Source organism: Salvelinus sp. IW2-2015, unplaced genomic scaffold, assembly GCF_002910315.2.
Source record: "Salvelinus sp. IW2-2015 unplaced genomic scaffold, ASM291031v2 Un_scaffold1360, whole genome shotgun sequence".
NCBI lineage: Eukaryota > Metazoa > Chordata > Actinopteri > Salmoniformes > Salmonidae > Salvelinus > Salvelinus sp. IW2-2015.
The window spans coordinates 166400-190712 of record NW_019942859.1 but is presented as its reverse complement, the minus strand read 5'-3'; the positions used below and the strand labels follow the sequence as shown (position 1 = coordinate 190712).

At 40.6% G+C, this 24313-nt stretch overlaps 2 protein-coding genes across 2 annotated transcripts in view; one reads left to right on the top strand and one right to left on the bottom strand.

Moving 5' to 3' along the window:
- The window catches only part of psap (prosaposin), a 37478-nt gene extending 29894 nt beyond the window's left edge, over positions 1 to 7584 (bottom strand). The window contains exon 1 of the mRNA XM_024137981.2: positions 7451 to 7584. Within this exon, the coding sequence (XP_023993749.1) occupies positions 7451 to 7484 (34 nt within the window). The 5' untranslated portion in view covers positions 7485 to 7584. The remainder of the gene's footprint in view (positions 1 to 7450) is intronic.
- Positions 7585 to 10337: 2753 nt separating this feature from the next.
- The window catches only part of LOC112070552 (equilibrative nucleoside transporter 1-like), a 32643-nt gene continuing 18667 nt past the window's right edge, over positions 10338 to 24313 (top strand). The window contains exons 1-5 of the mRNA XM_070439026.1: positions 10338 to 10363; positions 11072 to 11183; positions 11615 to 11769; positions 12007 to 12146; positions 13490 to 13624. Of these exons, the coding sequence (XP_070295127.1) occupies positions 10338 to 10363; positions 11072 to 11183; positions 11615 to 11769; positions 12007 to 12146; positions 13490 to 13624 (568 nt within the window). The remainder of the gene's footprint in view (positions 10364 to 11071; positions 11184 to 11614; positions 11770 to 12006; positions 12147 to 13489; positions 13625 to 24313) is intronic.

Sequence of the window (24313 nt, the reverse complement as noted above, 5' to 3'; positions counted from 1 at the left end):
CAGCTATCCACACAGTGTACAAAACATTAAGAACACCTTCCTAATATTGAGTTACACCCCTCTCTTTTGCCCTCAGAACAGCCTCAATACGTTAGGTCATGGACTTCACACACGGTGTCGAAAGCGTTCTACAGGGATGCTGGCCCATGTGGAGTCCAATGCTTCCCATAGTTGTGTAAAGTTGGCTGGATGTCCGTTGGGTGGTGGAGTGTTCTTGATACAAAACGGGAAACTATTGAGCGTGAAAAACCCAGCAGTGTTGCAGTTCTGACATACTCAAACTACCACACCCCGTTCAAAAGGTACTTCAAATGGTTTGTCTTTCCCAGTCACCCTCTGAATGGGACACATACACAAGCCATGTCTCAAGGATTAAAAATCCTTCTTTAACCCGTCTCCCCCCTTTCATCTACACCGACTGAAATTGGATTTAGCAGGAGTGTCATGGATGGATCGCGTTCACCCCCCACGCGAAACATGAAAAGCCCCCCAGACCATTATTCCTCCACCAAACATTACAGTTGGCACTATGCATTGGGGCAGGTAGCGTTCTCCTGGCATCCACCAAACCCAGATTTGTCCCGTTTCCAGAGTCCAATGGCGGCAAGCTTTACACCACTCCAGCCAATGCGTAGCAGTGCGCATGGTGATCTTAGGCTTGTGTGCGGCTGCTCAGCCATGGAAACCCATGAAGCTTCCGACAAAGTTATTTTGCTGACGTTGCTTCCAGGGGCAGTTTGGAACTCAGTAGTGGTCCTGTTCTGTGAGCTTGTGGCCTACCACTTCGCGGCTGAGCCGGTGTTGCGCCAAGACATTTTTCACTTCACAATAACAGCACTTACAGTTGACTGGGGCAGCTCTAGCAGGACAGACATTTTGACGAGCTGACTATGATGCCAAGTTGAAAGTCACTGAGGTCTTCAGTACCGGACATTCCACTGCCAATGTTTGTCTATGGAGATTGCATGTCTGTGTGCTCGATTTTATACACCTGTCAGCAATGGGTGTGGCTGAAATAGCCAAATCCACAAATTTGAAGGGGTGTCCACACACACAAAAGTACACAGTTGTCCCTGAAAAGAGAACCTACGGAAGACAAAAATATAACAGTCATAGTGTACTGAAATGTCAGTACTCCCCCCCCCCCATCGTAGACATAACAGTTCCCGTACTGATGTGTTACTTTCGGTACATTCTGTCAACACGTTTCGACGTCATGATTACAGATTGAGAGGATCAAGTCCATCTGTCATTGTTGCTTGCATGTTCTCTAGCTAGCCCAGGCTAGCTGACAGAGAAGTAAGCCGACGTTTTGAGAGCGAGAGGAGAGAAAAGAGGACGCTTCTTGTAAAAACTACTTTGCATCAGCGTGAACAGACTGGCTCATAAGCAATTACATTTAATATAAGTCAGCAACAAAAAAAGAAAAGGCCTTTTTCAGCTTGTCTTTTCAGATAATCAGTAAAATCAAATAACTTTTCAAGATCTTCATTGTAAGGGTTTAGAACACTGTTTCCATGTGTTCAATGGAACCACAAAACCTTAACTGAAACATGCACTGTGGAACGGTACTTAGAACACTAACAGCTTTACAGACGGTAGGCACTTCAGTCACAGTTATGAAAACTTTGGACCACTAGAGGCCGTTTCTACAGCTGTTGTACAAAACACAAAAAGATGCCAGGGTACGCTGCTCATCTGGTGTGATGTGCCTTAGCAATGCTGCAGGAGCATTGAGGATGCGACGTGGCCAGGGCATAAATTGCATATGTCCGTAGTGTGAGGCATGCCTAAGACGTGCTCAGGGAGACAGGCAGACAGCTGGATCTCGCTCCCAGCAAGTGTCAAACCACGTGTACAACACCTCACAGATCGGAACATAACACTGCAGGGCACGGGTGGCAACAACCAACTGCACAAGTTTACCAGAACGCACACTCATCATCAGGGCTCAGACTCTAGCTTATTGCGGACAAAGGCTGGACTGAGGGCTTGTAGGCCTGTTTGTAAGGCAGGCCTCACCGACTCACGGCACAACGTCGCTATGGGCACAAACCCACGGCGGCTGGACGGCACGGCTGGCAAAAGTGCTCTTCACTGAACGAGTCGGGCTTGTCTCCCCAGGGGTTGAAAATCAGATTCGCGTTTATTCGTCGCAAGACATGGCGTTAATACCGAGGCCTGTACTCTGGAGCAGGGATCGTTTGGAGGGTGGAGGGTCCGTCATGGTCTGGGGCGGTGTGTCACAGCATCATCGGACTGAGCTTGTTGTCATTGCAGGCAATCTCACCGCTGTGCGTTACAGGGAAGACATCCTCCTCCCTCATGTGGTACCCTTCCTACAGGCTCAGCATGACAATGCCACCAGCCATACTTTATGGAAATTGTCTCTGGTTCGGGCGTCAGTTAAACTGCAGTACCGACACAAAGCTATAGGCGCAGTCAAAACCATGCTTCTAGACRAGAACCCTGGCCCCTTGAGCCCTGGGTGGAGCATTGCACCCTGGGAGTTGAAATACACTGAATCATAGTATAAATGTGTACATTTACATTTGAGTCATTGAGCAGACGCGCTTATCCAGAACTTAGAGGAGCTAGGGTTGAGTTCCTTTGCTCAATGGCAGACAGATTTGTCACCTAGTCTGGGATTCCAACTAGCAAGCTTCAYAAACGAGCTTAAGTGTTTGTTGCTTTGGCACTAAACTCTTTCATTTATTATAACAGAAATGACTTAACTGTAATGGATTCTAGGTCTAATGAACGTTATAGCTCAGCAAACCCTGATATATCAAATAACTTCTTTTTTTTTTTAGTTCTGTAATTGTCAACAAAAAAATAAGTTATCAGACATGGTTTTGCATAAGGGAAATTTCAGATGTTGCATTATTTAATATTTGCATTTATTTTTGAAAGAAAGTTGTTCTATCAGTTAAACATATTGATCAATGTTTAAAAAAAAAAAATACATTAAGCCCAGTGGTTATTCTCCGACTTCAGCCAATACACTTCCTGTTTTGTTGTATCAATACAGCATCGAGTATCGTCTTGGTATGGGTGGCAGGTAGCCTAGTGGTTAAGAGCATTGTGCAAATAACCGAACGGTCGCTGGTTGGAATACGTGAGCCGACAAGGTGAAAAATCTGTCGGTGTGCCCTTCAGCAAGGCACTTAACCCTAGTTCCTCCTGTAAGTAAGTCTCTCCGGATAAGAGAGTCTATTATTGGGACAACACTAAACCGTTTTATATTTAACCAGGTGCAAAGGAGTTGTTTGTTTTTTTTTGTTAAGGAGCGTGGTTTAGTAAGTCATGTTTCAGAGGATGCATGACTTGACCTTTGCCCCTCTCGAGTCTGTTGGGGGAGTTACAGCGACGAGATCGCAATTGGTTATCACTAAATTGAAGAAAAAAAAGACACGATTACCTTTTGTGCACAAAACTGTTGAGTTTATTGTTGAAACATATTTATCCATCACTAACTGCCGYAGATATTACCATTTTATTTTCATTCACAGGCTACCATGAGTTGTTTTTTTTTGTTGCCAAATTTGCAGAGACGCAAAAATGCTYATCTTCAGAGTCAAAGACGTAAAAACAAATGTTGCATTGACTGAGGGGAGTAACTGACGATGCACAGCCCTTGRCAAATAAACCAATCTGATAGCTACTCATGTGACAAAAGAAAAATCAAAAGACAAAAACCAACATTGCATTGCCTAGTTATCACAAAGCCCCACTCCAAGCTAACAGCCTGAAGAGATAGCAGATAGGACACAGGCACTGTCCTGRAAGCACGAAACATTCCCGAAAGGGGGCGGTACTATGTGCATTTGTCCAATTAGAAAACSCTCCTTTTGGTTCTGTTGCAAAACCTTGTACGATGTGCCCCAAAACTCACCCCCAGGCGTCTGAGGCCATAGTCAATGTACAACAAATCACTCATGTTCATATGCTGATAATACATTCACAKTGCAGTGAGTCAACCATTCACTCTCCCATGCTGCCTTGTACTGGGAAAGCTACAGTAGAAAGCTACAGTAGAGATGGAGAAAATGAGGGGGGGTGGGCTCTTAGGCAGACAAACAACAAGTTGTTGCTCTGTGAGGTGCTGGGCCTCGTTATCACAAGGACATTTCAGCTCCTCTGACTCCAATGAGCAAAGCCATTATGCTACATTGTCAGTGAGTCAACTATTCACTTTTTTTTTTTTTACCACCTACTTTGAAAACATCACAAGGGGGATAAACATGACAAAAACAGGCTACATTTTAGGAGTCTACACTAGCATGATAGCCTATAGTTCTACAGTAAACTTGCCCGGCTTTTCATTAAAAAAAAAAAAAGTTTAGGACCATTCACGACTAACACAGTTGAGTGATCAATCTCATGTTTGAGTTTGATGAAGCATACTGGAACAGGTCAGAGCTGCTTGTAGCCTACGCCACTCAGCTGTGTGAGGCGGGAGTGAATCAAACGTCACATGGCGGCACAAGAGAACCTCCCCTTCAGCTACCCACGACTGCCCCTCACCTAAACCCCCCCCACGCCTTCACCTAACCCCCCCACCTAAACCCCCGACCTGCTCCTTCACCTACACCCCCCCCCACGCTTCACCTAAACCCCCGACTGCCCTTCAGCTAACACCCCCCACCACAGACTGCCCCTTCAACCTAAATCCCCCCCCCCACGCTTCACTTAAACCCCCACCTAAACCCCATCGACGCCCGTTCACCTAAACCCCACGCTGTCACCTAAAACCGACTGCAACCTTCAGGCTACACCCACCCCACGCCTCACCTAAACCCCCGACTGCCCTTCAACCTAAACCCCCCCAACCGCCTTCACCTTAAACCCCCGACTGCACCTTTCAGCTAAACACACCGCCCCCCACCCATTTCAGCTAACCCCCCCACCCACGACTGCCCCTTCACCTTAAGCACCAAATGCTTAAGCAGTACTCCTAATGACGACGTCAAAGAACTAGTCTCGTACTGATTGTGTTGTCGTTGCAAACTAAGTGCTCTACAAATTACCTCAAAACTAAAGGGGAACCAGAACAATTGTATTGCAGGAACTGATACCTAGCCTGTAGTTTTGCAAATATGAGAAATCATACAACTGACATTCACTATGAATAATCAAACAATTTCATATCACACAGGGTGTTGTCAACAAGGAAGTTGCACGTTATAAATAGGCCTAGCCATTGTCTCTCTCAGAGCAGCAATAAGACACCCTCAACASCCTGACCAAACTAGGACACTAAAGCGAAAGGTAACAAGCTTGTGCATGTTTATTACAACAAAGCTTTTTGTAATGATATAATTAGGCCTATAGGGAAGATAGCTTTGCTTGATTAAGTATAGGGGAATGTGACAGACTGACTGCATGATTGATTTAGGGAGCGTGTTAAATAGTTTGCAGCAAAATTACTCTGGATCTGAATCATGGAAAGACAACATTATACATGTCGATACTAACATCTATTACTTAAAATCAAAAATAAATCCACACGATCAAACAGTGAAGCGAAACATAAATGAGGAAATTGAAAACGTCTACATAAAGACCCACTAGCTTTCACTACCCACACTCCCTTGGGGCCTACCTACCCACTCCAAGATTTACTTGTCCTACACACTTTGTCCCCGTTTTGTCTCAACAATCATATGTTAGGACTTCTGCGTTAGGAACTTAGTTGGGGCGAAAGAACTATGAGGATATGAATGCATTTGTTTAGATGAGAACGATAGATGGGCCCCCATCATGCACCTGGTTGGACTACGTCAAGAATACATGCTCTCTTTCAAATGACATTATTATTATTATTTTTAAGTGAACAGGAAAACAGGTTAGAGTAGGGATAGATTGATTTGAGACGACAACAGTACCATACTTTGGTTCCCTAAAAGATGCTCCACGTAAAGGAGAGGATACAGACTCAATGTAGACAGATGTAACAAAAGCAGGTGTAAGAAACACATTGGCCTAGCTAGATACTGTGTTTAACTAAATGCATCACACCAATGGCTGAGCTAAAATGACCTAGTATGAGGACTGCCACAGCATGGAGGTGTGTTGGGTCATTGTCCTGTCGAAAAACAAAATGACAGTCCCACTAAGCGCAAACCAGATGGGATGGCGTATCGCTGCAGAATGCTGTGGTGCCTTGAATTCTTTTTTAATCACTAACAGTGTCACTAACAAAGCACCCCCACACAGCATATCACCTACCCCTCCATGGTGGGAACCACACATGCGGAGATCATCCGTTCACCAACTCTGCGTCTCACAAAAGACACGGCGGTTGGAACAAAAAAAAAAGACTCAGACCAAAGGACAGATTTCCACCGATCTAATGCCCATTGCTCGTGTTTCTTGGCCCAAGCAAGTCTCTTCTTATTATTGGTGTCCTTTAGTAGTGGTTTCTTTGCAGCAATTTGACCATGAAGGCTTGATTCAGTCTCCTCTGAACAGTTGATGTTGAGATGTGTGTTACTTGAACACTGTGAAGAATTTATTTGGGCTGCAATCTGAGGTGCAGTTAATTGCCAATATCTGAGGCTGGTAACTCTAGTTAACTTATCCTCTGCAGCAGAGGTAACTCTGGGTCTTCCTTTCCTGTGGCGGTCCTCATGAGAGCCAGTTTCATCATAGCGCTTGATGGTTTTTGCAACTGCACTTGAAGAAACGTTCAAAGTTCTTGACATTTCAGGCTTGACTGACTTTCATGTCTTAAGGTAATATACTGTCGTTTCTCTTTGCTTATTTGAGCTATTCTTGCCATAATATGGACTGGGTCTTCTACCAAATAGGGCTACCTTCAGTATACCACCCCTACCTTGTCACAACTGATTGGCTCAAATGCATTAAGGAAAGAAAGTCCACAAATTAACAAGTCACACCTGTTAATTGAAATGCATTCCATGAAGCTGGTTGAGAAACTGCCAAGCTGTCAAGGCAAAGGGTGGCTAAATTAAATAATTTTAATATTTTGTTTAAAACTTTGGGTTACTTCATGATTCCATGTGTTATTTCATAGTTGACGTCTTCGCTATTATTCTACATTGTAGAAAATAGTAAAAAGAAAAGAAAAATCCTTAAATGAGTAGGTGTCCAAACTTTTGACTGATATATAATATAGCCATCGTTAGCGCTAATTTGCTGCCTCCTAGGAAGCGTCATAACACAATGATTAGCCAACGTTAGCCAACTACTACAAAGTCAATGCTGCTTCATCAGCTGGCTAGCTACACATCTTGAATGTGCATAAAGTGAAGGAATAGGTTTAAAATGTATCAGTGACATGGCTAAATGACTTGGTTAGCTAGCAATTGGCTACTGTGTTGTTGTTTACGAAACGAAAGTAACCTGGATACTTTGTTTCTCTCCACAACTTTAACTAGCCATCTTTGATACAACTAATCATACATTCGACATTGTATCATATTACCTGCGGAGACGAAAAACAGGGCAAGGCACAGCATGGCGGAGCTGTGTGAAGTCCCTCTTGTCGTGTGGAGTATATTTGAATCTCGGGTGTAGTTCTGCGAGCTGCTATGCAGGACGGGTGCTTGCTCTTGGRTTACATCACACAGCTTCTACTGTCTTTGTTTATAGGACGCCTCACCGTCAGCTGACCACTGAGCCCCGACATGTGACCGTCTTGTCTTGGCGTCTTTGATTGATTGATTGATGTTTCCACAAATAACTATTTACTGTCATTTTTTGTTGTTGTTGTTGCTTTTAAAATAGATAGTATATCATTATTTATTAACATAATTGCAAATATGTGTAGACAAACATTCTCATTGTTCATCCCCACATTGACTAAAAAGGCTATAGGCACTTTATTTCTCATCACAATTGATCTTTAGCTAGTAGCCTATGAGGTGATCAATATGAGCACATTTAATTTTTGTATTTTACCTTTATTTAACTAGGCAAGTCAGTTAAGAACAAATTCTTATTTATAATGACGGCTTGCACATGATAAGATCACCGATCACTGTATTCAACTGATCTAATTCAACTTGGTTTGATTTCTACTGAGGGTTTGGTACTCAATTTATCCCGTTTACATACAAATAAATAACCCACTGTTCCCCAGGCGCCGAAGACGGAGATGTCGATAATGGCAGCCTCCGGCACTTCTCTGATTCAGAGGGGTTGGGTTAAATGCGGAAGACACATTTCAGTTGAATGCGTTCCGTTGTACTACTCACTAGGTATCTCCTCCGGGAATATGTAGACGTACTACTGTAATGTAACGTAATTGCGCCAGATCACATTTATTTGATGTGATTTATTTTAACAGGGTGGATTGTGACAGAGAACAGCCATATTTCCTCAAAATAAAGGTTATATTGCGTTGGGAGCGATATGGTGCAACAGCACAAAGCTCTAGTTAATGACACTCCAACGGAACTGATACTTGTCATTTCTGTATTTTACTGTTGTGACTCAATCAGGGATTCAAGATGTTATTTTGTACAGAGGTTGCTTACCGTTATTAGAATGTCTTTTATTGGAAATGTCATTAAATTAAGATGCCCTATGTTTATCTTGCATATATTCCTTTACATACAATTTGACTTAAATGTGAATGGTACACGTTTACTATATATATATATATATATATATATATATATATATATATATATATATATATATTACGTAGAGGTCCCCTGGAAAAAGTTAAGTTAGTCAAAACGCACCAATTTGTCAAACTGTCTGCGTTACTGTAGACTGTTTAGTCTACACATTTATCGTGGGCCGTGAGTTTAATTTCTACCAGCTTCTACGTTTAAACAAAGGTAGGCTACAGACTCCTGCCAAATGTTTTTGCTTTTTAAAAGTGTTCATTAAGAATCGCTTTTGGGTGACAGATTATGATCGCATTAAGGAAAATAATTGCATAAGGCAGCTGCCAATTTGAAAAATGCAGCTGTCATAGTTTTTTTTTGCTCTAGCCTAAGTATTATTTGCCATATGGACATGTATTTGCTTGCATTTTTCTTAAWTATAAAAACTAAGCCCAAAGTAAATGATATTCAAACGAGCAACGCAAAACTTTTGAATCACGCAGGTTCACTAAGGTTTCACTAATCACTAAGGTTTTACAGCAAACTCAGTTTAAAGCGTACATTTTTATTTAACTTAGGCAAGTCAGTCATTCTTATTTTCAATGACGGCCTAGGAACCAGTGGGTTAACTGCCTTGTTCAGGGGGCAGAACGACAGATTTTTACCTTGTCAGCTCGGGGATTCGATCTAGCGACCTTTTGGTTACTAGGCTACCTGCCGCCCTATACACCTGCTACTGCTATTGATATGAATCGTTCAGTATTAGCCTACATTTACGGTTGGTTTGCTCATTTAGATTGTATTTCTTTTTGGTTTATTGCTGACACTAAATTTCTTTTTGGTTTATTGCTGACACTAAATATGTCACTTAGTTATGTAATAAGTGGGATCCTACAAACATATTTTTGGGGTAATACATTTTTTCCACCAGAAGGATCTTTCTCCAAATGTTCCTACATTTTATTAGTATTTATCTTCAGCTGGAGCTCAAGCTTAGTGGTTCTCATTTGAACCCTCGGTCATATTTTGTGAAGAAGAGTAACAGTGTTTTTGTACAGTATCTTCATTAAATTGGGTCTAAATACTGTAGGACATATCTATCTCTTTACTATTTCCCTACATGGTAGCCTACCCACAATTGTACATTTACACGTGGATCATTTAGGAGACAACCTTGTCCTGACTTACAATCAGGCAAATCCTCAATCACAGATTCTTTCCAAGTTCACTTGTGAAATTCTGGGCATTGGATCAGGTCATATAGCCTACTGTAACATTACCACAGTTTGGGAAACACATATGGCTGTGTTTACACAGGCAGCACAATTCTGATCTTTTTTTTGTTTACTTATTGGTCTGTTTACCAATCAGATCATTGGGGAAATGATCAGAATTGGGCTGCCTGTGTAAACTCAGCCATGGTGAAGGATGCTTAGAAATGTATCCTTAACGACCACAAAAGGGGCAATAATATTAGATACCCAGATTGAATAGTAACCTACAGATAGATTGCAATGGTAGAATTGTAAATCCTCTWTCCAGTGTTATTCCCTAAACCCCTCTAGTCTAGGTCATTGTTTTTGTCTGAAGTTGTTGAATACTGAAATCATTTGAGTTTTGTTTTGTTGTAATTCCTTCGACATGACTGAAGGACAAAATACATGAGATGTGTRTCAATCCATCCCATTTGTTTTCAGGTTTGCCGCAGAGCTGTGGGGAAAAAGGTGATAGACATTAATCACTGGAAAACAAACAATGGATGTCCACGAGCCTGAAGACAAGTGAGTTAGCAGCCTAGTTATGTGTTCACTTTTTATCCTGACATCTTAACTGTTTTAGATACAGTATCTAGTCCCTCTTTTTATCCTGACATCTTAACTGTTTTAGATACAGTATCTAGGTTCTGTGAAACTCTGGCTAGTCCCTCTTTTAATAATGGTTACTGGTAAATTATATTGTAACATGCACCAAATGGTAATGTACCCGATAGGTTAGCCTTTGGATTGGAAGTGTGTCACGAGCTCCTCCAAGGGAGATACCTGTTTAGGGAGATACCTCTTTAGGGACTGTGGCCAGAGTGCTCAACTTGAGGTCAGCCAGGCGTCCGGGGATCTAATGCCCCCTAGTGGTCACACCTTGTCCTACAGAACATTTTTTAAATTTGCTGAGTTTAATTTAACTAGGCAAGCCAGTTAAAGAACAAATTCTTAATTGCAATGACGGCCTACCCCGGCCAATTGTGCACCACCCTATGGGACTCCCACTACAGTCCCTGGATTCAAACCAGGGACTGTAGTGATGCRTCTTGCACTGAAATGCAGTGCCTTGGACCGCTGCACCARTCAGGAGCCCACTTTAATCCCACATTTAGTATCATATGTGTCAAGTAATTACCATTTTACCTTGTKATTTCTTTGTGGGCCTACATACTACGTAAATGAATATGGTATTAATTGTCATATTAAACTACACAAATAAACCCGGGTAACAGTTGCTTCCTCTCCTCTGTCATCCAACAGAAACAATGGCGTGTGGCTGATCTTTTTCATGCTGGGTTTGGGAACTCTCCTGCCGTGGAACTTCTTCATGACAGCCACCATGGTAGAGCACGGCATTAGTTCTCATCGTCTACTTTCAGCCTGAACGATAAATTAATATAAATGAAGATAAATGAATACATACCAGAAATACAATGGCGGAGCGTTTAGTGAGACGTCTGTATTCAGTCTGTATTCTTTTCCAAATATGTCTCAAGTGTTCCTTTTCCAGACCATCTTTGATATTAGCTGGTGATAATTCACAGAGATACTGATACRCCCCGTATCTATTCATTAGAATAATTAATTTGAACAAGTATTTTTTTCAAGTGCTCAAAGCGCTTTACATAATATTTGATACATTATTGTACTGCATCGACTACCAATGGATAGCACCTAGCTGGGTGATGCACGACAGCCTTGTTGCTGTAGAACCTTTCGCCACACATTAGCAATGAACTAAAATGAACGGTCTGTCCTCTTGTCCCTCTACAGTATTTTGCCAGCCGTCTCAGAGACCCCACCCAGATATCAACCGACAAGCCCTACGACCGTAATCCTATGGAGACCAGTTACAATAACGTATCGACARTTTGTGCCATGGTACCTTTACTGATCTTCACCTGTCTCAACTCAGTCCTGCATCACAGGTTAGTTAGACCKCCACTTCACCCCCACCCGCCCCACAATATCTTGAGTTTCCTAATGCGTTAAAGCACGACTCCAAAAAGTCAAATCTTCATATTTTATGGGACAAGCTAATATCATAGTAAATGTATAGCTTGGCCCAGCTTGGCTCGGTAGTGTTAAAAGTGCACTAACCAGGCAGAGGACCCACTTGTGATCAACATAAGATTGACCTCAGATTATTTGACTCCAACTCCCAGGATTCCTCTAAAGTTCCGGATCACGGGCAGCCTGGCYGTGATTRTGGTGCTGTTTCTTATCACGGCCATCGCGGTGAAAATAGACATGGCCGCGGTCCCTTTCTTCACATTAACCGTGATCAAGATTGTTATCATAAACTGTGAGTTTTCTTTAGCCTACGGCCTCTTTTTGGCCCCTTCTTCCTTCTGTTTAACCAGTCAATTCTTTCCCCTTGAGTTGTCCTGAAAGCACCYTTAGACCTCAGCCACCCTTCAATGTGGTCTGTCTTTACTTTACATTTTGTTAATTTAGCACAGTGGTTCCCAAACTGTGGGGCACGCACCCTGGTAGGGCACGGGTAAATACCTTATTTACATTCAGACCCTAATTCAGACCCTATTCAGACCCTAAGTATTCAGACCCTTTGCTATGAGACTCGAAATTGAGCTCAGGTGCATCCTGTTTTCATTGATCATCCTTGAGATGTTTCTACAACTTGATTGGAGTCCACCTGTGGTAAGTTTAATTGATTGGATGTGATTTGGAAAGGCACACACCTYTCTATATAAGGTCCCACAGTTGGCAATGCATGTCAGAGCAAAAACCAAGCCATGAGGTCGAAGGAATTGTCCGTAGAGCTCCGATACAGGATTGTGTTGAGGCACAGATCTGGAGGGGGTACCAAAAATTGAAGATCCCCAAGAACACAGTGTCCTCCATCATTCTTAAATGGAAGAAGTTTGGTATCCACCAAGGCTCTTCCTAGGCTGGCTGCCCGGCCAAACGGAACAATCGGGGGAGAAGGGCCTTAGTCAGGGAGGTGACCAAGAACCCGATGGTCCCTCTGACAGAGCTCCAGAGTTCCTCTGTGGAGATGGGAGAACCTTTTCCAGAAGAAACCATCTCTGCAGCACTTCACCAATCAGGTCGTTATGGTAGAGTGGCAGACGGAAGCCACTCCTCAGTAAAAGGCACATAACAGCCCACTTGGAGTTTGCCAAAAAGCACCTAAAGGACTCTCAGACCATGAGAAACAAGATTCTCTGGTCTGATGAAACCAAGATTGAACTCTTTGACCGGAATGCCAAGCGTCACGTCTGGAGGAAACCTGGCACCATCCCTACGGTGAAGCATGGTGGTGGCAGCATCATGCTGTGGGAATGTTTTTCAGCGGCAGGGACTGGAAGACTAGTCAGGATCGAGGGAAAGARGAATGGAGCAAAGTACAGCGAGATCCTTGATGAAAACCGCGGGATGTTCCCCAATGCTGGAAGGGGGGCCCCGTGAAAAAGTTTGGGAACGGCTGATTTAGCAGACGCTCTTATTCATTCAGCTGCCAAGAAGACAAATACAGTAATTATCTCTAACCCAAATGTATTTTTAGACTGAGAAGTAAGATTATTGAACACTCAAACTGCATATTAAATGTTAGCTTCATGTTTGTATGACTGGACTCTGTGTTATTGACTGTGTTTAGTATAATTTTTTTTAACCTTTCTTCAGCCTTTGGAGCTATCCTGCAGGGCAGTCTGTTTGGCATGGCAGGCCTTCTGCCCGCCAAATACACCACACCCATAATGAGTGGGCAAGGCCTGGCAGGCACTTTCGCTGCCTTCTCCATGATCTGCGCTATCGCAAGTACGTCTGAGACATGATACACCTTTTTATTTCAGAATTAACACATCTACAGATATATATAATCATAAAAAATACATGTTTTTACATTTTTACTAATAATGCTTTAGAATAAAGTAAAATAATTAAGTCCACCTCCACAAAAGACAGTTGAGGCAAGTGATTAGTAGTATTGAAATTAATTCATAGACTCCTTTGGGATATGTACATGTTACCATGTCTGTAAATGATTCATATACAAATGTAAATGGTGATGGTGTGCCTGGAATTAAGATTATATTACTTTTGATATGGCTGTACAAGTGATGTCTCTCCCTCCCACTCTCTCTCCTCTCTCTCTCTCCCTCCCTCTCTCCGTCCCTCCCTCTATCTCTCTCTTCTCTCTCTCCGTCCCTCCCACTCTCTCTCCTCTCTCTCTCTCTCCCTCTCTCTCCGTCCTCCCACTCTTCTCCTCTCTCTCTCTTTTCTCCTCCTCTCTCTCTCCGTCCCTCCCTCTCACATCACTCACTCACACACCCAGGTGGCTCAGCACTAAATGATGTTGCTTTTGGATACTTCCTCACAGCCTGTGTAGTGATCATATTGGCCATAATGTCTATGCGATCCTCCCTAAACTGGTAATAAACTCTGGATTTGAAATGTTATTGTTCATATATTTTGACATAAAAATGGGGTTAGGAGATGCTACTCGATGATAATACAACTAATACAACTAATACTTCATAATACAACTATACTATCTAATCAACTAATACGTCATAATACAACTAATACTTCATAATGCAACATAATACGTCATAAATACAACTAATACTCATAATGCAACTAATACTTCATAATGCGACTAATACTTCATAATACAATAATACAACTAATACTTCATAATACAGCTAATATTTCATAATCAACTAATACTTCATATACAACTAATACAACTAATACTCCATATAACAACTAATACGTCATAATGCAACTAATACTTCATATTGCAACTAATACTTCATAATGCAACTAATACTTCATAATACACTAAACTTTCATAATACAACTAATACTTTCATAATACAACTAATACTTCATAATGCAACTAAATTCATATACGCCTAATACTTCATATACAACTATACTTCCTAATGCAACTAATACTTCATAATGCAACTAATACTTCATAAAACAACTAATTACATCATATCAACTAATATATACAAATAACTAATACTTCATAATACAACTAATACCTTCATAATACAACTAATACTTCATAATAAACTAATCTTATAACTACACTAATATTTCATAATCAAAATACAATCTATCCATTAAATACAAACTAATACAACTAATACTTCATAATACAAACTAATACGTCATAATACAACTAATAACTATACTTCATAATACAACTAATAACTGATACGTATAATACATATACGTATATAATCAACTAATACAACTAATACTTCATAATAAACTAATATCATTTAAAATACAACTAAATGTCATAATACTAATACAACTAATACTTCATACTACAAATAATACGTCTAATTCAACTAATACGTCATACATAAATACAACTAATACAAACTAATACTCATAATACAAAAAAAAAAAATAATACGTCATAATACAACTAATACTCTCATACTACAACTAATACGTCATAATACACTAATACAACTAATACTTAATAAATACAACTAATCCAACTAATACTTCATAATACAACTATACTAAATACATCTTATCAACTAATACTTCATAATACAACTAATACAACTAATATTCATAATACAACTAATACGTCATAATACACAATAATACAATAATACTTCATATCAACTAATACAACTAATACTTCATAATACAACTATACACACTAATACTTAATAAACATCAATAATAAGTCAATAACAACTAATACTTCATAATACAACTAATACAACTAATACGTCATAATACAACTAATAACGTCATAATACAACTAACAAACTAATACTTCAATAATACAACTAATACACTAATATACTTCATAATACACTAATACAACTAATACTTCATAATACAACTAATACTCATAATAACAACACTAATACTCTAATAATACAACTAATACACACTAATACTTCATAATACAATAATACAACTAATACTATCAAATACAATAATAAACTAATTACTCATAATACAACTAATATACAACTAATACTTCATAATACAACTAATACAACTAATACTTCATAAATCAACTAATGACAACTAATACTTATCATACATATCAACTAATCTCATAATGCAACTAATACAATACATAATACAACTAAATACAACTAAATAACTCATAATACAACTAATACTCCATAATCACAATCTTATAATAAACTAAACTCAAATGCATAATACTATAACATATACAACTAATACTTCATAATACACTAAATATTCATAATACAACTAATACAACTAATACTTCATAATACAACTAATACGTATAATTCACTAATACGTCATAATGCAGCTAATACTTCATAATGCAACTAATACGTCATAATACAACTAATACAACTAATCTCATCAATAATACAACTAATACATAATACTCATAATACAACTAATATAAACTAATAATACTTCATAATACAACTAATACAACTATCATACGTATAATACAACTTAATAACTCATACTAAACCAATACAACTAATACTCATAATACAACTAATACAACTAATACTTCATAATACAACTAACTAACAACTAATACTTCATAATACAACTAATACAACTAATACTTCATAATACATACTAATACTCCATAATGCCAAACATAATACGTCAATATATACAACTAATACAACTAATACGTCATAATACAACTAATACTCCATAATGCAACTAATACGTCATAATACAACTAATACTTCATAATCAACTAATACTCTAATGCAATAATACGTCATAAATACAATAATAAACTAATACTCATATACAACTAATTACTTAAATACTATACAACTAATACTTCATAATACCTAATGTCATAATTCAACTAATACGTCATAATGCAGCTAATACTTCTATCAACTAATACTTCATAATACAAATCTATAATACTATACTCATATGACTAATCTTCATAATGCGAACTAATACTTCATAATGCACTATTACTTCATAATGCAACTATACTTCTAATGCAACTAATACTTCATAATGCAACTAATACTTCATAATACAACTATACTTCATATACAACAATACTTCATAATACACGAATATTCATAATAACTAATATTCTAATCAACTAATACTACGTCCCCTTTTCATTCTTCACATATTAATTTACCAGTGTATAAATGTCAAATATGTAATACTTCTAGTTCATCTCTTCGTTTCGTTAAAAATCCCTAGACAGTGTGAGATAATTGAATGTAATTTCGTGTCTTTTGAACCTTCCTTTAGGAGTCTACCGATATTACAACAAAAGACAAGGAGGAAACAGGCTTAGTAACGAGGGGAACAGGCTGGAAGGTAACAGAGTTTAGTAACGAGGTGAACAGGCTGGAACGGTAAACAGGCTTAGTAAACGGGAAACAGGCTGGAAGGTAAACAGGCTAGTAACGAGTGAACAGGCTGGAAGGTAAACAGGCTTAGTAAACGAGGTGAACAGGCTTAGTCACGAGTGAACAGGCTTAGTAACGAGGTGAACAGGCTGGAAAGTAAACAGGCTTAGTAATGAGGTGAACAGGCTGGAAGGTAAACAGGCTTAGTAACGAGGTGAACAGGCTGGAAGTTTAAAAAGGCTTAGTAACGAGGTGAACAGGCTGGAAGGTAAACAGGCTTAGTAACGAGGCTGAACAGGCTTAGTAACGAGGTGAACAGGCTGGAAGGTAAAACAGGCTTAGTAACGAGGTAGAACAGGCTGGAAGGTAACAGGGCTTAGTAACGAGGTGAACAGGCTTAGTAACGAGGTGAACAGGCTTAGTAACGAGGTGAACAGGCTTAAGTAAGAGGTGAAAGGACTTAGTAACGAAGATGAACAGGTTTTAAGTGAACGAGGATGAACAGGCTTGGTGAATCGAGGTGGAACAGGCTTAGTAAGAAGTGGAACAGGCCTTAGTAACGAGCAGGCTGAAGTACAGGCTTAGTAACGAGGGTGAACAGGCTGGAGGTAAACGGCTAGTAACGAGGTGACAGGCTGGAAGGTAAAAAGAGTACGAGGTGCGTGTAAGGCTAGACGAGGTGAACAGGCTGGAAGGTAAACAGGCTTAGTCCGAGGGAACAGGCTGGAAGGTAAACCAGGCTTATAAGCGAAGGTGGAACGAGGCTGGAAGGTAACAGGCCTTAGTAACGTAGGGGAACAGGCTGGAAAGGTAAACAGGTTAGTAACGAGGTGAACAGGCTGAAGTAAACAGGCTTAGTAACGAGGGTGAACAGGCTGGAAAGTAAACAGGCTTTAGTAAGAGGGGACAGGCTGGAAGGTAAACAGGCTGAAGTAACGAGGTGAAACAGGCTTAGTAACGAGGTGAACCGGCTTGGAAGGTAACAGGCTAGATACGAGGTGAAACAGGCTGGACGGTAAACAGGCTTAGTAAACGAGGTGAACAGGTGGAAGGTGAACGAGGCCTTAGTACGAGGTGAACAGGCTGGAAGGTAAACAGGCACTTAGTAACGAGGGAACTGGAGTAACAGCCTTAGAAACGTGAAAGCACGAAGGTAAACAGGCTTAGTAACGAGGGGAACAGGCTGGAAGTAAACAGGTAATCATACATTATCCTCAGATAGCAAAGGGTTGGTGATAGATATTGGCTCGCAGATAGAGAAATGCACTTCCGGCTTTAGGTGAATCAATGGCAGCGTACACCAGAATAGCATTGGTTTGATTTGTAGATACTCGAGCTTAGTAACGAGGTGAACAGGTCTAGTGGGTACAGTTGAATACAGGCTGGTATACCAAGAGATGTTGGCTTTATATTTAGCGTTCGAAGGTATCAGCGCTAGTAACGAGGTTTGAAACAGCTTAGTAATCGAGGTGAACAGGCTGGCTATATGCAAACGTTACAACAGCGGCGGGCTCTGGGTCCAACGCGTAGGAGAGTTCGAAGACGGCGTGGAAATATCTAAAAAAAAGTTCATAGTTAATTGTCTCGTAACAAAGCAATGAGAAAATCGGAAAGATGTTGATGGAAGGTATCACAATGCTTTGAAGAATGTTTTTATAAATGAAGTTTCTGTAAACTAGGCTTGGGATATAGGCTCTAGATGTAGTTCAGGGCTAGTGTGGATGGAACAAGAGCTAGAATATCTACAGCGATAGAAGAGCGCATGATGGTCCAGGAGGCTCATTATATAGGCAAGCCGATGGTGTTTGAAATCTCTGCTCTGGCGGAAGGTAAACCGGCCCACTTTAACTAGTGAGTGAGGCATTCAGACAAGGTTATAACAACTGTTGGACATTTAGTGAAGCCTTAGGAAGTGGCAATATTACCAGTTCCACTGCTCTTCATAGGAGCGAGTTTAAAATCGACAACCTCAAGATTTCTAATTCTGGTTGGGATTTCTTCTCAGGTTTTGCTGCCTATGAGTTATGTTATAACACAGACATCATGTTCAACAGTTTAAGGACTTAGGGTTTTCTATCGATCTACTAATAATATGCAATATTCTAGTTTTATGGCTTTGTAGCAGGCAGTTTCTCTGGTCATGCTTTTCAGCTGGACGTAAAAATACTGCCCTACCCAAAGAGTTAAGAGACAGCGTTCAACAGGATCTGTGGGTGTGTGGCATCACCTGGTGTCCAACTAGTGGCTGAGAGTACTTGATGTTGAAACACAGATGAGAACAAACATATAGGGTAGTTTTAGATAATGAGTGTCTTACTATTCTCCTGGTTGGCCTCTTGTATTCTTTGAAGATCCCAGAATACCTTTGAAGGCTGCTTACTTGCACATCAAAGTTCATCAATCAGATTGATACACGGTACGTAGCTTATAGGGGGGCGCTATTTTCACTTTCTGTAAAAAATCGTGCCAAATTTAACTGCTGTACTCATTCTTGCTCGTACAATATGCATAGTACGTAAGCTTATAGGGTGTCTAATTGGTTAATTTTTTTTTTTCCTCACAATATGGGTTGACTTAAGATGCTGCTTTTGTCAGCATCAACACTTAATGGTTGTTGAAGAAGAGTTGGGATGCTACTGTCACATACCTAGAAGTTTAACTAAACAACACTCACGCAGAAGTAAGAAATCAAAGAGAGAAACTGTGATTGATAACTGCAGTTTGACATGTTTTTATTGTATGGATAGAAAACTTTATTGCAATGTGAATGGTCTTAAAAGAGGCTTGGTTGTCAATCAGTGATCCTATGGTGCTGCTAGGAAAGCACCTCTAAAACGCTTTGGTTGTGCAATAGTGTATTATGTGTTGCCGGAACAGCACTCTTAAAAGAGCCTTTTTTGGTTAGGCATAGTGTGTCTATGGTGTTTTGCAGGACAGCACCTTCTTAAGAGCTTTTGGTTGTGCAATAGGTGTAGTCTATGGTGTTTGCCAGGGAACAGCGCCATCTTAATAAGAGCTTTGGTTGAGCATAGTGTAGTCTGTGTGGTTGCAGGGAAAGCAGGCCTCTTAGAGAAGGTAGGAGTTGAAGATCTCAACGGAGTTGCTGTCTGCTTGCGTTTTGGATCCTTGAACATCTGCGAGCAGCAGAACTTTCTTCGCTTCTGGCACTGGCGGGCGAGCTGCAGTCCTCCGGTCCTCGTGTCATCTCATGAAGTTATGCAGGAACAAGGTAGCCTCAACGTCCTGAATTCCCCGGAGGCAGTCCAGATGGCCTGGTCACCAACATTGCAGTGCCCTACAGCGGTAACTGTAGGAAATCGTTTTGAAGGAATCTCCAGTTACAAGGTATCTGTAGGAATGGAAGACATGATAATTATTAGAAATTTTCATCACCAGGTCAATTGTGGATTTTACTAAAGTATAATTATATTATTATAACAATCATGATAACAGATTGGCTTGATAGATGCATGGGAAACGTATGTTAATTGTAGGCATGTGAATATAAAGGATACTATCAGATGGCTCACAGAATGATACAAATACACTTGAATCTTGATGATGGAGTTGATCATTTGAATAGGAGTGCGTGCCTTGAGGATGTGCCCTCTTTGATTCCAGGATGAGACCACTGCTCTTCATTGGGAGCTTCTTCATCTGTGACGGCTTTCACAGCTCTCTTTATCTGAGGACAGAAAATCACAGGAAACAGACTTCATTATACTCAAGATTAGAATGCACGTGAAATATTATTATTATCTCTGTCTCCAATTCTATTATCTCGTCTCACTTCTATTATTCCGTCTCAATTCTATTTCTCTCCGTCCTCATATATTATATCTGTCCTCATTCTATTATCTCAGTCTCGATTTATTATCTCCGTTAGTGTATTTATTATTCCGTCTCAATTCTATTATCCCGTCTCCTTCTATTATCCTCCGTTCACTTCTTTTCTCCGTCCTGCTATTCTATTATATCCGTCTCACTTTATTATCTCCATCCTCAATTATCTCTCTGTCTCACTTCTATTATTCATCCTTATTCTATTATCTCCGTCCTCATTTATATCTCGCGTCCTCCTCTAATTATTCCGTCCTCACTTGCTTATATCTTCATCCAATTCTATTATTCTGTTTCACTTCTATTTTCGTACTCCCACTTCTATTATCTCCGTCCACTTTATTATCTCGTGCTCCAGTATTAGGGAATAAGGAATACAAATAAGTCCTGCCTATCCAGAATAGCCTCCTTCTCTTTGCAGTTGGGGCTGCTATCTTGACCAATACTCCTCATGGCTGTTAGCCTAGCTTCCTAAAATGAGTTTGGAGTTTGTTTTATCAAGTGTTAATAAATCAAGTATAGCTAGCTAATATGAAGTATAGGTAGCTGGTGATTATATTAATTCACTTAGCTAGTTATATATACAGTATGTAATGGTAAATACTAATAGCTCGTTTGCAGCTAATTTGAGTTAGCCTGCATGTAACTAGTTTAGCTATCATACATTGTTAAATAAAAAAAAAAAAACATTGTCTAAATGTATTAACCTTACTTCAGTAGGTTCAGCGCTTTGTGACGATAGCAACAGGGCGAGCAAAGATTTGTTTTCACCAGAGTTGTTTAGAGCATATACTATTTACCTGTGATAAATTCATAAATGGAGAATGGATTAAACTCTTTTACCCTTTCATAACCAGAAACGTCATACAAACGTTGCTATGGCTGAATTTTGACATCAGGCAATCGAGAGCTGCCAGCGAGCACCCAAGCGCGCACCGTGCGGCCATTTTTACCTATGCTGGTGCATCACGTTAGAGTCGAGTCGTATTCCGCGGTCGCCAAGGCATTTCTCTGTTAAAAATATTTCACTTGTGGACTGTAACGACTTGTCAGGCAGTGAGCAGGTGTTGCTGTGTGAGTGAGTGGTGGAGAGGGTGAGTGAGTGGTGGGGAGGGGTGTTGAGTTACCGTGAGCGAGAGGAGCGAGAGATCACACCACGTTGTGAACACCTTGTTTACTGGAGTTGCAGTAGGCTTTTTAAGATTTGTCATTTTTTTCTACAGAGACACCTATTTACACCTTTCCCCCCCTAAAACATATTATCGCTGGAAAGGATGCCACATCATAATAATGAGAAACAGCACTGGAAAACGACTTTGGGCGCACTAGAGGCATTACTCAAATCGTCAGAGGTGGTTTTAAACTGCATTTTGGTGTTGACTGATTATTAAAGAAAGCAGTATGCAAGCTTAGTTCCTGTTTCTCGAAGCTGCCGAGTGGAACTTGCAGAGTGGGACTGCAGAGTGGAATGCCAGAGTGGAACTGCAGAGTGGAACTGCCAGAGTGGACTGCAGAGTGGAACTTGCAGAGTGGAATTTGCGAAATGGAGGTTATGGGAACTCTCCCGTGTGGTTCTTTTTATGGGCGGAAAGTTCTCATGAACCGGACGTTAGGTCAATGTGGAAAATATACCTTTGCCTCTGTTCGTATCGAAGGTACCTACTAAATAATTTATATATTGCATTGTAGATACAATATTTATACAATAAATAATGTTGAATTAACGATATCATGGAGTCATTGGCAATAAAAAATTAAGTTCTTTGCCCCACGTGTATAGGTACCTGAAAGCTGGAAAACCATTACTAACGTGCTATAATCATAGAATACATCTCAGATCACTTTTGTTTTCCCCAAAGTACCACGAGGGTTTGTTACGGGAATGGAGAAGATTGAATGTGTTGGAGAGGAAATGGATCGCGGTGGATGCAGGGGAGTGACTTCTCATTTTCCTTGACCTTCGCCCGAGCGCCAAGGTCGCCCCGGAAAGGAAATGTCTTTCTCTTGAAGAACACAACGCTCACGATGCTGTCTACAACGGTACGTCAGATTTTCTGTAGGCATCTGGCATGGTCTTTGTTCTCCCACACTCTTCAACGATGCTCCAGCCCACGTCTTCACGAAGTCTCCAGCCCATGGGACCATGGAGTGTGTCGGGGCGTCTGAAGCAAATGGGGATGACTCGGAAAGACATGACCACCCGTCCAAGTCAAAGTTTGGACACCTACTGGTTCCCGGTGTGGCTCAGTTGTAGAAGCTGGCGCTTGCAACGCAGGGTTTGTGGGTTTCATTCCCACGGGGGACCAGGATGAATATGTATGAACTTTCAATTTGTAAGTCGGCATAATGACTTTAAATGGTAATGTCAATGGTACTCATTCAAGGGTTTTTCTTTATTTAAAAAAAAAACTATTTTTTATACATTGTAAATAATGTGGGAAGACGTCAAACTATGAAAATAAACCCCAACGTAGTTTTTCTGAACTGCTTCACTTACAGCATAGCGAGTGCTGTGTGCTGCTGGACCTGCACAGATCTAAATATGGCTGTCGTTGATGGTGCCGCCGTTGATGTTGTAATCTTACAATTGGAGAGATGGGGAGTATGTTCTGTATTCAGCTCTGAGGAGAGGATGGGGGATAAGTTGTTTTCAAGCTGAGGAGAAATGGGCGATAATGGTCTGTATTCAGATGAGGAGAGATGGGGGATTAATGTCTGTAATTTCGCTGAAGGAGAGATGGGGGATAATGTTGTATTCATGCTGGAGGATGGGGGATAATGTTCTGTATTCGCTGAGGAGAGATGGGGGATAATGTCTATATTCAGCTGAGGAGAGATGGGGGATAATGTTCTATATTCAGCGAGGAGCGATGGGGGATAATGTTCTATTTTCCGAGGAGAGATGGGGGATATGTTCTATATTCAGCCGAGGAGAGATGGGGGATAATGTTTCTATTCAGCTGAGGAGAGATGGGGGAATTAAGTTCTAATATTCAGCTTGAGAGAGATGGGGGAGTATGTCTATATTCAGCGCGAGAGGATGGGGATAATGTTTAATATTCAGCTTAGGAGAGATGGGGGATATGTCTGTATTCCGCTGATGGACAGATGCGGGGATAATGTTCTGTATTCAGCTCGAGGGAGATGGGGGATCAATGTCTATAATTCAGCTGAGGAGAGATGGGGCGATATGTTCTATATTCAGCTAAAGAGAGATGGGGGGGGATAATGTTCTATATTCAGTTGGGGAGAGATGGGGGATAATGTTCTATATTAGCCGAGGGAGATG